Here is a 14,968-nt window from a genome sequence, read left to right as displayed (position 1 = left end):
TAGAACATTGCAAAATTGCTTACCTCTTCCAGTAGACTGCAAAGCAACTTTTTACTCCTTATGAGCTGTTTAAGGCAGTTTCTCCTGCATGGTGAAGCACTGCATTCTGGAGGGCAGTCTTAGTTGCTGGGTTGGCAGAATATGCTCCCTATCCTGGAAACCAGAAGTCCTGGGTATGTCCTTGGGGTATGCTTGTGTTATCTTGTTAAGCCAGAAAACAGGGCTTAAAAACAAGATTTGTTTAATTGTTTTAAACAGAAAAAAAATTGCTCAAACATTGACTAGCTTTACTAGTAGTGTTGTAAAATATCAAATTTCTGGTTTAGGTTTGTTTTGCATCATGACCGAGGTTATGAATGGCTAGATTATCTCAAATACAGAATTTCTACTCTGCCTCTCCCATACTGGTTTGAACTCATGCCAGGCATGATCTCCCAAGGGACAACTCAAGTGTCTCAGGAGTTAGGTTCCATCCATACCTGATGTTGATTGGAGTCCATTTTAGGTGGCATTAAGCATGTCAAGTTTCCATGCTTTTGCACAGCTCATTTCTTGTCAACATTTCAACTTAATTTATTAAAAATCTATGATGAGCCAGGTACTGTGCTAGGAACACTTTAAAGATTAGTTTGTAGATATAAGGTGGATATGGTGGGAGGTAAGACGAGAGAGGTTGGGGGGTGAAGTAAGATTAAGAAGGGTTTTATAAGCAGGGAGCCATGGTTGGTTTTTAATTTAAAAATATCATGAGCTATACAAAGTGAATAGGAGTTAACAAATTAAAAAAATTAGGAATTGTGGATGAAAGTACCCCAGCAAGGTTTTTGGTTTTGTTTTATATTTCTCTACTGCTGTTGTCTTCAGGTCAAACCACTGTTTAGAAGTAGGATCCCATAATCTGAAACTGTGTTCCCAACTGGAGTTTTGTTATTTTTTTTCAACCAGCCTAATAAAGTTGTGCTTAGTTGCTTTGTATTTTGGTATAGATCTTAGAGAATCTTTTCTTAAGGCCACATATTTTGCTTCTTGAGAGATGAAGGACTATGCCAGTGAATTATCAAACATACTATTCAAGATTATCCCCTTTGTTTCTTCAGATATAATCAAGCTTCAAATAATCAATAATGTTTTTAATATTTATAATATTATTGTTTCTCCTGGATTAGTTTATAATCATCGTATCTTGACCAATATTTTCACAGTGCTATATCCATTTCAAAAACATGAGGCTTTCAATTTCTTGGTTAATTTTTTTAATAGCTCTGTATTCTGTGTTCAGGAGAAAATATAGTGAAAGGAGATAAAGAATCTATTAAGAATCTTCTAGAAATATTTGATGGGTTGCTGGAGTATCTTACAGAACACATCAGTGAAACATCTCACGAGAAAAGTAAGTTTAAGAATAAAAATTTGGTTTGGTTTATAGTCTATGTTATGTCCCTTTTTGCCTTTTATCCTTTTGCCTATTTTTATTCATAAGAATTAGAATCACTAATACAGTATATCTGATACATTATTGTAAAGTAAATTTCAGTTCTCCATGTTCCATGTGCTTGAAAACTCTCTCCTAGACTGTCATCATGTCCTATGTCAATTTGGAAGTTGCTTATAAATTACTTTAAAGCTAATCTATAATAGAAAGCTAAATTCTGGTTAAAATTGCTTATTGTCCTATTACATGAAATTACTTACTTCAAAATTTCCTATATTAGAACTGCCATTTCTGTTACAAATTTGAATAGTACAGAGGCATCAGCAAGAAGAGTTGGTTTGTTTCTGTCTTCAGCCTACACTTAGGTTTGTGACATCCTGGATATTTTTTATTTTACTCCTTAAGTAACTCAGTTCCCCAGGTTGTAATAGTTTATTGTGTGAAATTTTGAGTTTATGTTTTTTATGATAGTTTAAAGATCATTATGGCCGTATTATTTTCCAAAAGAGTTGTGGTATTTAAACTGGATCAGCAGTGTATCAGAGCTATTCATAATCTTTGGCTCCATTAATACAATTTCTAGGGATTTGTTCAAAGGAAGTAATACCAAAAAAAGTTAGATGCTTGAAGGTCTTCATGCAATGCTATTTATCATATTGCAAAAATTTTAAAAATACTATATGTCTTAATTTTTGATTGGTCAGGTAAATAACACTGTATATCATGGTTGGAATAATATATGACCCATTTGAGAATCGGTTTGCTATTATTGTAAAATTATCCAAAACAAGTTTTCAGTAGCAATAGCAGTTAATATAAATTCTCATACAAATGAAGACAAAAAAAAAATTGGGCTAGGCTTGTCATTCCTAATTCTTGTATTGTTGATGGTGAGATCTATGCTGTGATTATAATGTCTGAAATTAATCTTAAACTTTTTAGTCAGAGATAGTTTTCTAACTTTTATCCTTGTTGCTGAAAAGATTTAAAAGCTTACAGAGGTAAGTCCTGGAAGGAAAGATTGAAAGGCTTGCCACACTGGATATTTCTTTTTCTGTTTCAAAAACTTTTGAGTGTTTAATATACATTAAATACCAACATAGGTACTCTGGGAAGAGTCAAAGCTGCATGCCATGTTTATGGCTTTTAAAGGAACCTAAACTCAAGTCAGGGAGACTGCCATAAGTAAATAGAATAAAAACATTGTAGGAATAGGAGGGCGGGGAATGACATGTAAAACTCACCTAATTCGAGGTTTCCAGTAGATATTTCGATGCGCTGTGGCTTTTAATCATTTTAGCAGCCAAGAGTAGGAGGAAGAAAACCACCTGTAAGAGATTAATTTGAAGTGCTCTAATGACAGCGGCGGTTTTTACAGTGTAGTGGTTGACCTCAGGTAGGGAGGGATGGTGGGCAATGGAAATGGAGGGAGGAGGACAGACCTGAGAGATATTTACAAGTGAGCTGGGGATTATGAAATGCTCAGGGAGGGGACCTTCCCAGGGGGAGGTCGGTAGTATGTGCTGAGCTTAGTGCTGCTTGGAGGGAGTTGCCCAGATGGGGCCTCCCTATGTGGTAGTACCATAGTGGACAATGTTTTCTAAAATCTGATTCTCACCTTTGCAGGTCCAGGTTTCTATAGCAGTATTTACCTAGAGTTGACCAGAATCTTCAAAATGCCAGTTAGTAATGGGAAATAAATCTTTATTATCACTAGTCATGTCAGGTATGCAGTTTCTTCCTGGTACCTGAGCTAGCATTATCATTTACCACTGAAGAGAAGAGCAAGGGATTAGAAGGCCGACTGTGGGCCAGTTGCTGCCCCTCACTGTGTAACTGAGTTTTGTCCCTCACTGTATGGCTGAAGCTCTCTAAGCCTCCGTTTTCTCCTCTGAAATTTTCTCACGGTTGTAATGAAGGTTGAGTAAGTAGATACATGTAAATAGTTTAGTACTGAGCCTAGCCCAGAGTAAATACACAGTGAATATTGATTAATGTTAAAATATTGCTTGGTGAATATAGAAATAGAAAAAAGTGAAGGTGGATGTGGAAATCCCTAGAAGTGGGATGGAAATCCAGTGGATCGATCTGAATTGTAGGAGGTTTCACCCACATATCACTCCCCTAGTGCACTACAGACGCTGTGAAAGTGTATTTCTCAAGTATATTAGGGTAGAAAGAAGAGTGATAGTCTTAAGGAAAATTTCATCCACGTCTTGATGTGGTCTCACTCTGAGGCTAGGGCAGGATTGTCTTGGAGCTTGAGTAGGCTAACACAGTCATGTTTTTCTAAGCCACGCCCTAGTCATCTTGTCTCAAACATCCCTTACAGATAAAGAGGTTTAAAAAGTAATAAATGAACCTATCACCTAGCTTAAAAAAATAAAACACTACTAATACAACTGTAGACGCTGCTTTTTAAAGCAATACTTATGTTGCTTCTTTGTTAATCCAGCTAGTACATGCTCATTGCAGGTAATGATTTGGTTCTTAATTTTACTTTCACAAGAGCCCAGTTTACCAGGAAAAGGTTGAGGGTACTTTACTGTCCTTCCCTCTGCCCACCCCCTGTAGAGAGACAGTTGCATTAACTTGAAGTTTCCTTTGTGTTGTTTTTAATCTGTTCTGAACAGGTGAAACTGGACAGAGTTTTAAAGAAACCTATCAAGGAGAACCTTTGGAAGAGCCAGAAAGTACTAAAGAATCCAGATCATCATGGAAAAGAGTTTCTTTTGAGAGGTAGCACTCAGTGTCATTGAATTTAATCAAAACAAGTTATGCTTCTCCTTCTACTAAGAATTAAAATTGCACACCATGTATCAGAATGACAGCAAAACAAAACAAAAAACAAAGCTAATGTGAAAATTTTACTAACTTCTCGTATTTAAGACCTCCCTAAGGGGGTTTTAAGACCCTCGAGCTGTGTATAATACTTCATTCTCAGCACTAACCGCCTACTTAATTTAAAATTTTTCCCTTGATCATCAAAGTAGTTTATGTTCCTTGCAGAAAACTTGGAAAGTGCAGAGAAATAAAAAAGAAGCAAAAAAAAAAAAAAAAAAAAGATGAACTCTCATTCAGAAGTAAATAACTGCTTGTTAACATTTTGTTGTCCTTTAGTCTTTTTACTGTGTTTTTCTTTTTTGGATTTAATCATACTGTTTATATAATTTTATTTCTTGCATTTAAAAATTTAACACACAAACCCTTTCCCTAAGTTGATAAACTCTGAAATCATTTTTAATCCCTGTATAACATACCATTCTTATGGGTGCATTATAGTTTACTAAACCACTCCTGTAGGTAGTTGTTTTTGTGTTTTTGTATTATTTTTTTAATGTGGTACATACCTTTGTTTGTTCTTTCTCCACCCTCCTCCCACCCATATCTTTAAGTTACATTCAAAGACTTGAATATTATAAGGCTGTTAAAAGTCACCAAATTGCTTTCCAAAAAGGCTGTGACTATTTATACACCCACCAGCAGTATAAAAGTGCTAGGTTACTGTGCCCTCGTGAACCAGTATCAATGACCAATATCAGAGTTATAAAATTTGTGCTACTTTCATAGGCAAAATAAAGTGTCCTTACAGGTTTGATTGTATTTCTGATAAGCAGAGGTTGCACATGATGCTATGACTTTCTTTTAAATATCTGATTATCAGTTTTTTAATGGAGTTTGTCATGGTTTGAAAAGCACAGGTGAAGCCTTGTTTAGAAATAGTACATTGTGGAAAGTGTGTCTTAAAGGGAGACCATCGTAAGATGAATTGTCTTTATTTTTCATTATTAGACTTTTTAAAAAGTGCAAAAATGAAACAATACAGGGATATTTAATGAATTAATACCCTACTCAGTTCCCTTCACTTCCACACCCTTAAAGTAACCAGTGTTTGTTGTTCTCTGTGTGTATTCTTGTATACATTTAATTTTTGACACTTTATACACAGCTTTTTCCACCGTACATATGTCAGTCAGAACAAAACAGATAAACAGCAACAAGGTGATAAGCAGCAGAAGGGAAAGTCTCTTTTCTGCACACAGCAGTGAGCAATCTGAATACCCACAGGCAGGCTGCTTAAAGCTGCTCTCGGGGTCCTCACAGAAAGGGCCGTCTGTGGTCAGGCCAGGCCCTGAGTAAGTGAGGGAACTCTTTCAGGTGCTCCTTGTCCTCTGAAGCCTTGGGCCCCTCTTGGGATGGAGATGAAGCAGAATCTGCTGCTGAAATAATTAGACTTGGAGACACAGCACACACGTTTTCTCTAAGAAGTAATGGTGAGTAGTGAAACTTTAAATATCATTTATTGTTATTCATTGTACAGCTATGAAAATGTAAATAGTTATACTTAGGCGTGTTTAAAGTTTTCATTTGTTTGTTTTGTTTTCATATTCTTCTTTATTTTTTTTATTGAAGTACAGTCAGTTATAATGTGTCAGTTTCTGGTGTACAGCACAACGTCCCAGTCATGCATGTACGTACATATATTGGTAGGAGTATTTAAAGTTGAGGAGAACAGAGTCCTAACTGGACATCAGAGTTTAAGTTCTACAATACCACTATTACCTACCAAATATGAACAGTTGTCCAAAGTGAGTCAAGTGGGAGGCCCAGGCACATGGGCAAATAGGTGGATGCAAATTTGTCATGTAACATGCAGGACTTGATACTTTGGGGAAGAAAATTCTGGATGCAGCTTAACAGCCTGATTACACTCAGGATACCCCTGAAGTGCAGTTCCCTGAGCTGGGTGACTCACTTTTTTTATGGTTTCAGCCAAGTCTGTACATCCAGTGGCAGTTTTTCTTCCAGGCTTCAGGCCATATCCCAGTCTCCTGCTTATGCACAATAAGCCTGAATATCTTTCAGGCCCGTTTTGAGCCTCTCACCTTTCCCTACTCCAACCAGTCGCACTCCCTGCTCTTCCTACCTTGATTGCCTTGCTCTTCTCTTGGCTTCTTGTTGTTTCTTTTGTTGGGATTCTCTTCCTTTCTGTTCTTGGAAAATCCACTCTATACATAGCCCGGCTTCTGAGGCTCTGTATTCATATAGTGTGGCCTTTTCACCTTATTTCAGTAACATCATTCTCACATTGCACAGTAACTTTGAGTTTGTCTATTATGTAAACTGTGAGTTCCAGGGACAGTAGCCACCTCATATTGGTTCAGCAAATACTTACTTAGTGTCTTCCCTATGCCGGTCAGTGGTGATACGGTGATAAACAAAACAGACACAAATCCCTTCTGTCATAGAGCTTACATTCTAGCTGTGGAGACAGTCAATAAACAAGACAAATAACGAAATATATGATAAAATTATTCACCTGAATTTTCTTATTCATCATAATTGAAATTAGCAAAACATCAGGCCCACAGTAAGTATTTTTTTGAATGTTTGAACAAGAATGCTAGAGTAGAATGAAGTACATTAAATTTTGCGAATCAGGTGGGCAACACTGTCATCAAGACTCTGCTACTGGCTGTGTGACTTTGGATATGATCCTTTTCTGAACTCCTGTTTCTTCAAGTATGAATTTAAAGAGTTCAATTAAACCAACTCTGAAATCCCTTTCAGCATTAATATACTCTGATTCCAAGAAACAGACACTCCATTCCAAAGAATTATGTTTGAACCTAAGTCTGGAAGTTCAGAGAGTTGACCAAAGACATGAACTTGCCACTGGGATGGGCAAAGTAGTGGAATGACCAGACTGTAGGTAATGCAGGAATGTTTCTTGAAGGCAGAGAGTCCGATGGAAGGGAATGGGGATTTTAAAAATGGTGTTCTGTGATAGCAAGTGCCATGTACAGAGGTTCCACCTGTAAAAAGTGAATTAGTTGTTTTCAGATTTTAACTATTCAGATTGTAATGCAATTAAAGCAAAGGAGAAAAAGTTGAGAGTAAAGCTAGGCTAAGGTGTTTGGGTTTGATGTTCTATGGTAACTTCCTTTTATGAGTTGAATTTAAGTCATCAGATAAGTGTCATCATACACATTTATAGACATTTCATTTAAGCTTTAATTCCAGGATTATAAATCTTTCTTTTTTACTGTAATATAGGTAACATATAATATTGTATTAGTTTTACAGGTGTATGATACAATGATTTTATATTGATATGTATTGTGAAAAGATCACCACAATATGTCTCATTAACATCTGTCATCACAAAGAAATTTTTTTCTTCTGATGAGAACTTTTAAAATGTACTGTCTTAGTAACTTTCAAATATACAATACAGTATTTTTTTCTTAAAAATTTTTTTATTGAGCTATAGTTGATGTACAGTATTATATAAGTTGTAGGTTATACTCCTTTATAGTTATTATAGATACTGGCTGTATTACCTGTGCTGTGTAATATGTCTTCATAGCTTATTTATTTTCTACATAATTGTTTGTACCTCTTATCCCCCTATACCTGTCTTGCCCCTCTCCCTACTGGTTTTTTGTTTTTTTGCTTCTCTCCCTGCTGTTAACCACTATTTTGTTCTGTGTATCTGTGAGTCTGTTTCCTTTTTGTTATATTCACTAGTGTGTTTTATTTTTTAGATTCCACATATAAGTGATACCATACAGTATTTGTCTTTCTCTGACTTACTTCACTAACCATAATAACTCTTCAAGTCCATCATGTTGCAGATGGCAATATTTTCATTCTTTTTTATGGCTGAGTAGTATTCCATTGTATATGTATATACATATACATCTTTATCCATTCATCTGTTGATGGACACTTAGGTAATTTCCATATTTTGGCAATTGTAAATAATGCTGCTATGAACATTGGGGTGCATTTATCTTTTCAATTAGTGTTCTCATTTTTTTTGGATATATATGTAGCAGGAGTGTAATTGCTGGGTCATATGGTGGTTCTTTTAGTTTTTTGAAAAACTACTGTACTATTTTCCACAGTAGCTGCACCAATTTACATTCCCACCAACAGTGTACAAGGGTTCCCTTTTCTCCATATCCTTGCCAATATTTATTTGTGATCTTTTTGATGATAGCCATTCTGACAGGTGTGAGGTAATATCTCACTGTGGTTTTAATTTTCATTTCTCTCATGATTAGCAATGTTGAGCATCTGTTCATGTGCCTGTTGGACATCTGTATGTCTTCTTGGGGAAAATGTCTATTCAGGTCTTCTGCCCATTTTTTAATTGAGTTGTTTGTTTAATTTTATTTTTTATTGAAGTGTAGTTGATTTACAGTGTTAGTGATTCAATATACATTTTTTTCAGATTCTTTCCATTATAGCTTATTATGGGAAATTGAACATAGTTCCCTGTGCTATACAGTAGGACCTTGTTGTTTATCTATTTTATATATAGTAATGTGTATCTATTAATCTCAAACTCCTAATTTATCCTCCCGCCCCTTTCCCCATTTGATAACCGCAGTTTGTTTTCTGTATCTGTGAATCTGTTTCTGGTTTGTAAATATAATTTGTATTTTTATGTAAGATTCCACATATAAATGGTATCATATGATATTTGTCTTCCTCTGTCTTAATTTACTTAATATGATAATCTCTAGGTCCATCCATGTAGCTGCTAATGGCATTATTTCACTCTCTTTTATGGCTGAGTTATATTCCATTGTGTGTATGTATATACGTACACACATACACATACACACACACACCCCCCACATCTTATCTGTTCATCTGTTGATAGACATTTGGGTTGTTTCTATGTCTTGGCTATTGTAAATAGTGCTGCTGTGAACACTGGGGTGCATGTGTCTTTTCAAATTATATTTTCCTCCTCATCACTTATTTCTTCTGGGATTTTATCTTGTGCCTTGGCCTGGAAGATACTCGTCTGCCACCTCATATTGTCTATCTTTCTATTTGTATTTTTAGGTAGGTTAGTAATGTTTCTTGACCTTGGAGAAGTGGCCTCTGTGGGAGATGTCCTATGTGTCCCAGAAGTACACTCTCTTGTCACCCAAGGGTCAGGGTCCAGCTGGTCCCAGTGTAAAGTCTGGCCCGTGGTTTGTGGATTCCTTCCACAGGCTTTGGGATTATTGTTTTCTTATTTCTAGTATGTGCCCCCTGGTAGATGAGGCTTGACTAGAGGCATGTTTCCTGGCGGAGGAGGAGTTGGCGCCTGCCCACTGCTGGGTGAAGCTTGGTCCTGGACCTCTGGTGGGTAGGGCCATGTCTAGAGGCATCTGTGGCTCAGGAAGTCTGCTGATGGGTGGGGCTGTGTTCCCACCCAGTCTGTTGTTTGGCCTGAGGCTTCTTAGCCCTTAAGCCTTCAGGCTGTTGGGTGGGGCTAGGTCTTGGTGCCAAAGATCCAATCATGATGTCAGCCTCCAGAAAATCTCATGTAGATGAACACTCCCATAATGTCTGCCACCAGCTTTTATGTCCTCTGGGTGAGCTGCAGCCATCCCCTACCTCCCCAGGAGATCCTCCAAAACCAGCAGGTGGTCCTGGCCCAGGTTCCTATGAAATAACTGCCTCTGCCCTTGGACCCAGCGCACATGAGAGTCTGTGTTCACTTCCCAAGAGAGTGAAGACTCTGTTTCCCCCAGTCCTGTGGGGCTCCTGGAGTTAAGCTCCACTGGCCTTCAAAACCAGATGTCTTGGGGGTCTCCTCCTCCTGACAATGCCGGAGCCCCAGGCTGGGGAGCCTGATGTGGGGCTCAGAACTCTCATTCCTATGGGAGGGCCTCTGCGACTTAATCATTCTTCAGCTTGTGTGTTGCCCACCACGGGGGTATGGGGCCCTATTATATCACAAGCACATCCCTCCTACCATCCTGCTGTGGTTCCCTCTTTATTTTTACGGTTGAAGAAGATCTTTTTTGCTAGGTTCCAGTCTTTTTTTTTCCCTATTGTTGTTTAGTGGTCATTTGTGGTTTTGCTGCAGTTGTGAGGTGAGGAGAGCTCATGGTCCTACTATTCCGCCATCTTGACTGGAAATCCTGCATTTTTCTTCTTGTAGTTGATTTCTAATCTCATACCATTGTTGTGGGAAGAGATGCTTGATAAATTTACCCAGGCTATTTTGTGGCCCTAGCATGTGATCTGTCCTGGGAAATGTTCCATGTGCACTTGAAAAGAATGTGTATTCTGCTGCTTTTGGTTTGAATGTTTTCTATTTATCTATTAAGCCCATCTGGTCTAATGTGTCATTTAAGGTCAGTGTTACTGATTGATTTTCTGTCTGGATGATCTGTCCATTGATGTAAGTGGGGTGTTAATGCCCCCTACTGTTTGTTATTGGAGTACTGTCAATTTCTCCCTTTATGTCTGTTAATATTTATTTTAGGTGTTCATGTGTTGGGTGCGTATGTATTTATAATTATGTTTTCTTTTGGGTTGATCTCTTGATCATTATATAATGTTCTTCTTTGTCTCTTGTAGCAGTCTTTAAAGTCTCTTTTGTCTGCTATAAATATTGCTACCCTGATTTTCTTTTGATTTCCACTTGCATGGACTACCTTTTTCTATCCCTTCACTTTCCATCTGTATATGTCCCTAGATCTAAAGTGAATTTCTTGTAGGCAGCATATATGGGTTTTGTCTTCGTACCCATTCAGCCACTCTGTCTTTTGATCGGAGCATTTAGATCATTTACATTTATGGTAATTATTGATATGTATGTTCTTATTGCCATTTTGTTCATTGTTTTAGGGTTGTTTTCATACATATTTTTTTTTCCTTTCCTTTTCTCTTGTGATTTGTTGGCTGTTTCTAGTGTTATGTTTGGATCTCTTTTTTTTTTTCTTTGTGTATCTATTACAGATTTGTCGTTTGTTGTTGCCGTAAGGTTTTTATATAACAGTCTATATATATATATATATATGTGATTCTTTTCAGTTGCTGATCTCTTTCAAATGTATTTTAACAACCCTGCATTTGTGCTCTCCTCCCCTTATGATTACTGTTTTTGACATCATATTTCACATAAAATTGTTTTGTGTATCCCTTAGCTACTTATTGTGGATATAGATGATCTTACTGCTTTTGTCTTTTAACCTTCCTACTAGCTTTGTGTGTGGATGGTTTCCTACCTTTACTGTATGATGCCTTTACTGATGAGCTTTCTTCATATTGGAATTTTCATGTTTCTTGTTGTGGCCTTTTCTTTTTTGCTTAGAGAATTTCTTTTAACATTTCTCGTAAAGCTGGTTTGGTGGTGCTGAATTCTTTTAGCTTTGCTTATCTGTAAAAGCTTGTGATCTCTCCATCAAATCTGAATGAGAAACTTGCTGGGTAGAATATTACTGGTTGTAGATTTTCCCCTTTTATCACTTTAAGTATGTCATGCCACTCCCTTCTGGCCTGCAGAGTTTCTGCTGAAAACCTTTTGGGAGTTCCCTTGTATGTTATTTATTGCTTTTCCTCTGCTGCTTTCCCAGAATGTGTGAGATTTTGTTTCCATCCTTTAAGAGTGAAATCTCTTATTTCTTCCAGCCCTCTGGGAGTCCCAGAATTAAGCCCTGCTGGCCTTCAAAGCCAGGTGCTCTGGAGGCTCATCTTCCTGATGCAGGCCCCCAGGCTGGGGAGCCCGACCTCTCACTCTTTCCGGAGGACCTCTGCAGTGTAATTATTCTTCAGTTTGTGGGTCGCCACCTCCAGGGGTGTGGGACTTGATGATATCGCGAGTTTGCCCCTTGTACCCATGTCATTGTGATTCCTTGTGTCTTTAGTTGTAGAAGATCTTTTTCTTCGGTAGGTTCTGGGCTGTTTCATCAATGGTTGTTCTGCAGATAGTTGTGACTTTGGTGTGAGAGGAGGTGAACTCAGGCAGGGTCTTTCTCTTCTGCTGTCTTGGCTGATCTCCCTTCCTTAAACCTTTTATATAAGGGGAGGAGAAATTCCTTCGTAAACACCTTGTAAACAGGATGCACAGCCGGTTCTCATCATGATGCAAATCTGGCCAGCCCCTGGGGGGAAGCACTGCCACTCTACTACTCTGAGTGGGGGAGGGGGTAATGAGGGGGCTTGCTCTATAGGTGGCGTGAGCCAGACTCCTCCATGAGGAGGAGTCTGAGAGGCCTTCAGCGCCTGGGGCACTCCCACTGCAGTATTGACTAATTACAGTCACCATACTGTATATTACATCCCCATACTTATTTATTTTAATACATTTGTAACTGGAAGTTTGTACCTTTTAACCACTTACACCCATTTGTTCTACCGAGGACCACCTCACCCCCTTTTTTGGGGGGGGTAAATGAGGTATTACGTATTTACTGTGTAGATACTTGCAAGTTGAAGTTTTATTAATGCTTATAGTAGAGAAGTTCACAATCTCTTCAGTGATAAACCAGTACATTCTAAAGCAATCTGAAGGTTATGGAGAGATATTTGAGTGTGTAACTTTCAATATGACAAATTAAAAGTTCAAGATGATAACTAAGCATGAGATTTTAGGAGCAATTTCCATCGAAAAGAAAGAGCATGTGAAATGGTCATTCAAGAAACTGAAGGGAACATGGACCCGATAAAAATTAATTAGCCTGGGGTCAAACTGATGACAAATTCAGTGTCAGGTAGTAGAGAAACTGTGGACCAACTTGTGAATTTTGAACATTATGTCTTAGATGATATTCTTGTAAAATATGGTGTTATGGAGAGAAATTCACATATTTAAAACTTTTTGATGTGAAAAAATGGTCATGTTGCACTGCGTTGTAGTAAAGGAGCACAAAAAACATATCTGCTGATTTTTAAAAGACATCAGATGAATGTCAAAAATTTGAAAGTACAATGTCTTGGAATAAATTGTGTGGATATGGGGATCTGGACAAGGTAAATTTTTCTGTATTTAGTGATTTAATCAGTTGACCATATTTGTAACAGTGAGTTTTCAGGGTACATTCTCATACCTTCAAAGTGAGGAATTAGTTTATGGAGACGTCTTTCATTAAATTGAAGAAGGTTAGAGAGGGGAAGTCAAGAATCCATTTTGTTTATGAGGAGTTTGTGTATTGTAGATTTCCAAGGGAGCAAAGTGGATAGTAACCTCAGTTTCAGAGCTATTTTAATATAGCTCTCTATGTTAATAACATTATAAAGCTGATTCAAAATATTAAGCTTTCAAAAATTAGACAAAACAATTTGTTTGACCTATAAATTTTTGACTATGGTACCAGCCAGGACCTCTAGCTCAGAGATATATCTGTGCAATAGTCAGCATTTCTACAACTCTGGCACCTACTTTTAAAGCAAAGGTACGCAACATTGTGTAAAACTGCCTTTAAACTGTATGAATGATTCTGGGCTACAGAACTACACCTTGCTATCTGATAGTTACTACAAGTAATTGGTATTTCAAGCAATCAGACCAACATATTTCTATGATTATGTCGTTGTTGAGATTTTTATCCTCTTTTACAAAACTCTTGGCTTTTACTATAACATTCAGTAGTAAAAAATTTTTGTCCTTAATATTTTCTTTTCCAGGAGCCCAGGGCCCTAACGAAATGCACTCTAAAAAAGCTTCAACCCTACCATGTTCTAACTCACATAAAGAAATGTTGAACCCTCCCTCCTCTAGTTTTTTGTCCAAGAGTAGGACATCCTTTGTTGAAGACAGTAAGTAGTAATGCATTATGAATTCTTGAGATTGTTGCTGTGAGTTGGAGACAGAGTTCCTGAGACAGTTCTGTTGCTATTAGGGTTTTTACTTCCGTTGCTCTACGCTTAATGTGATTCTTTGGTTTTACATGACCTCATTTATAAATGTTCACTATTAATTATGAGCTTGGGTTTCTTCTTAAGATGGTCTTTGGTCACATGTTTTGCATCCACTGTTTTACTATATAAATCCTTTCAAAGAAAGACTTTAGGACAGTAAGAGTCTCTGAAAAATTAATATATCAGTTGGTGGTCTTCGTATTATAATACCTTGAAAAATATTCTCATTTCTTACTATCTCTGGGATTTTCATATGGTTAGTATTAAACAAAATTATTGTTATTGGCTAACTGTTTTTATCATATGTGGATGAACCATAATTTATATAGCTATTCTTCAAGCCATTTAGGTTCTTAGTAACTTTTCATATTTTAAAATAACTTTTTAGGGAACATTTTTATAACAATAACATTAAAATTACATTCTTCCTGATTTAATTAGATTCCTACTTGTTTACTGAGGATGCGTCCCTAATTTAATTGGTTTTTTGGTATGCTTTTTTTGTTTGTTTTTTGTGTGCTTTTTTAAAAATCAAGTTGAAAATACATTTCTAAGTAGTGTGTGTGAACATGTTTCTATAGGTATGTGTATACATGACGTGATTTATTTCTTAGTTTCATCTTAATGTCCATTTTAATTTGTCTAGCGGAAGTTCCTTCTGTGGATATGATTCCAAGTGCTAGGAAGTTAGGGGAGCCTATCCGATCAGCTATTCCTTTACATCCACCTTACCACCCTTCAGAGCCTCGGGCTCCCTGCCCCATAGGAAAAGAATACTTGCGTTCAAGTCATTGTTCCCCTACCATGAATTCTACTGGACAGGGCACAGCATTTTCTCTGGTAAGTGGAAAAGCTTGCTTTCAGTTGGACAGAGACTAT

At 37.3% G+C, this 14,968-nt stretch overlaps 1 protein-coding gene across 3 annotated transcripts in view; it reads left to right on the top strand.

The window, feature by feature from the left end:
- CEP95 (centrosomal protein 95) overlaps window positions 1–14,968 on the top strand; it is a 31,846-nt gene that overhangs the window by 3,796 nt on the left and 13,082 nt on the right. For 2 of the 3 annotated variants that reach the window (XM_010983979.3, XM_010983978.3), the window contains exons 4-8: window positions 1,280–1,390; window positions 4,066–4,171; window positions 5,591–5,706; window positions 13,856–13,987; window positions 14,736–14,929. In XM_010983979.3, coding sequence (XP_010982281.1) covers window positions 1,280–1,390; window positions 4,066–4,171; window positions 5,591–5,706; window positions 13,856–13,987; window positions 14,736–14,929 — 659 coding nt within the window. The remainder of the gene's footprint in view (window positions 1–1,279; window positions 1,391–4,065; window positions 4,172–5,590; window positions 5,707–13,855; window positions 13,988–14,735; window positions 14,930–14,968) is intronic. The other variant, XM_031468898.2, reaches the window with a different exon arrangement.

The sequence above is a fragment of the Camelus dromedarius genome, chromosome 16 (assembly GCF_036321535.1).
Source record: "Camelus dromedarius isolate mCamDro1 chromosome 16, mCamDro1.pat, whole genome shotgun sequence".
NCBI lineage: Eukaryota > Metazoa > Chordata > Mammalia > Artiodactyla > Camelidae > Camelus > Camelus dromedarius.
Note: the sequence above shows the minus strand (reverse complement) of the source record. Positions and strands in the feature narration are given on the sequence as shown.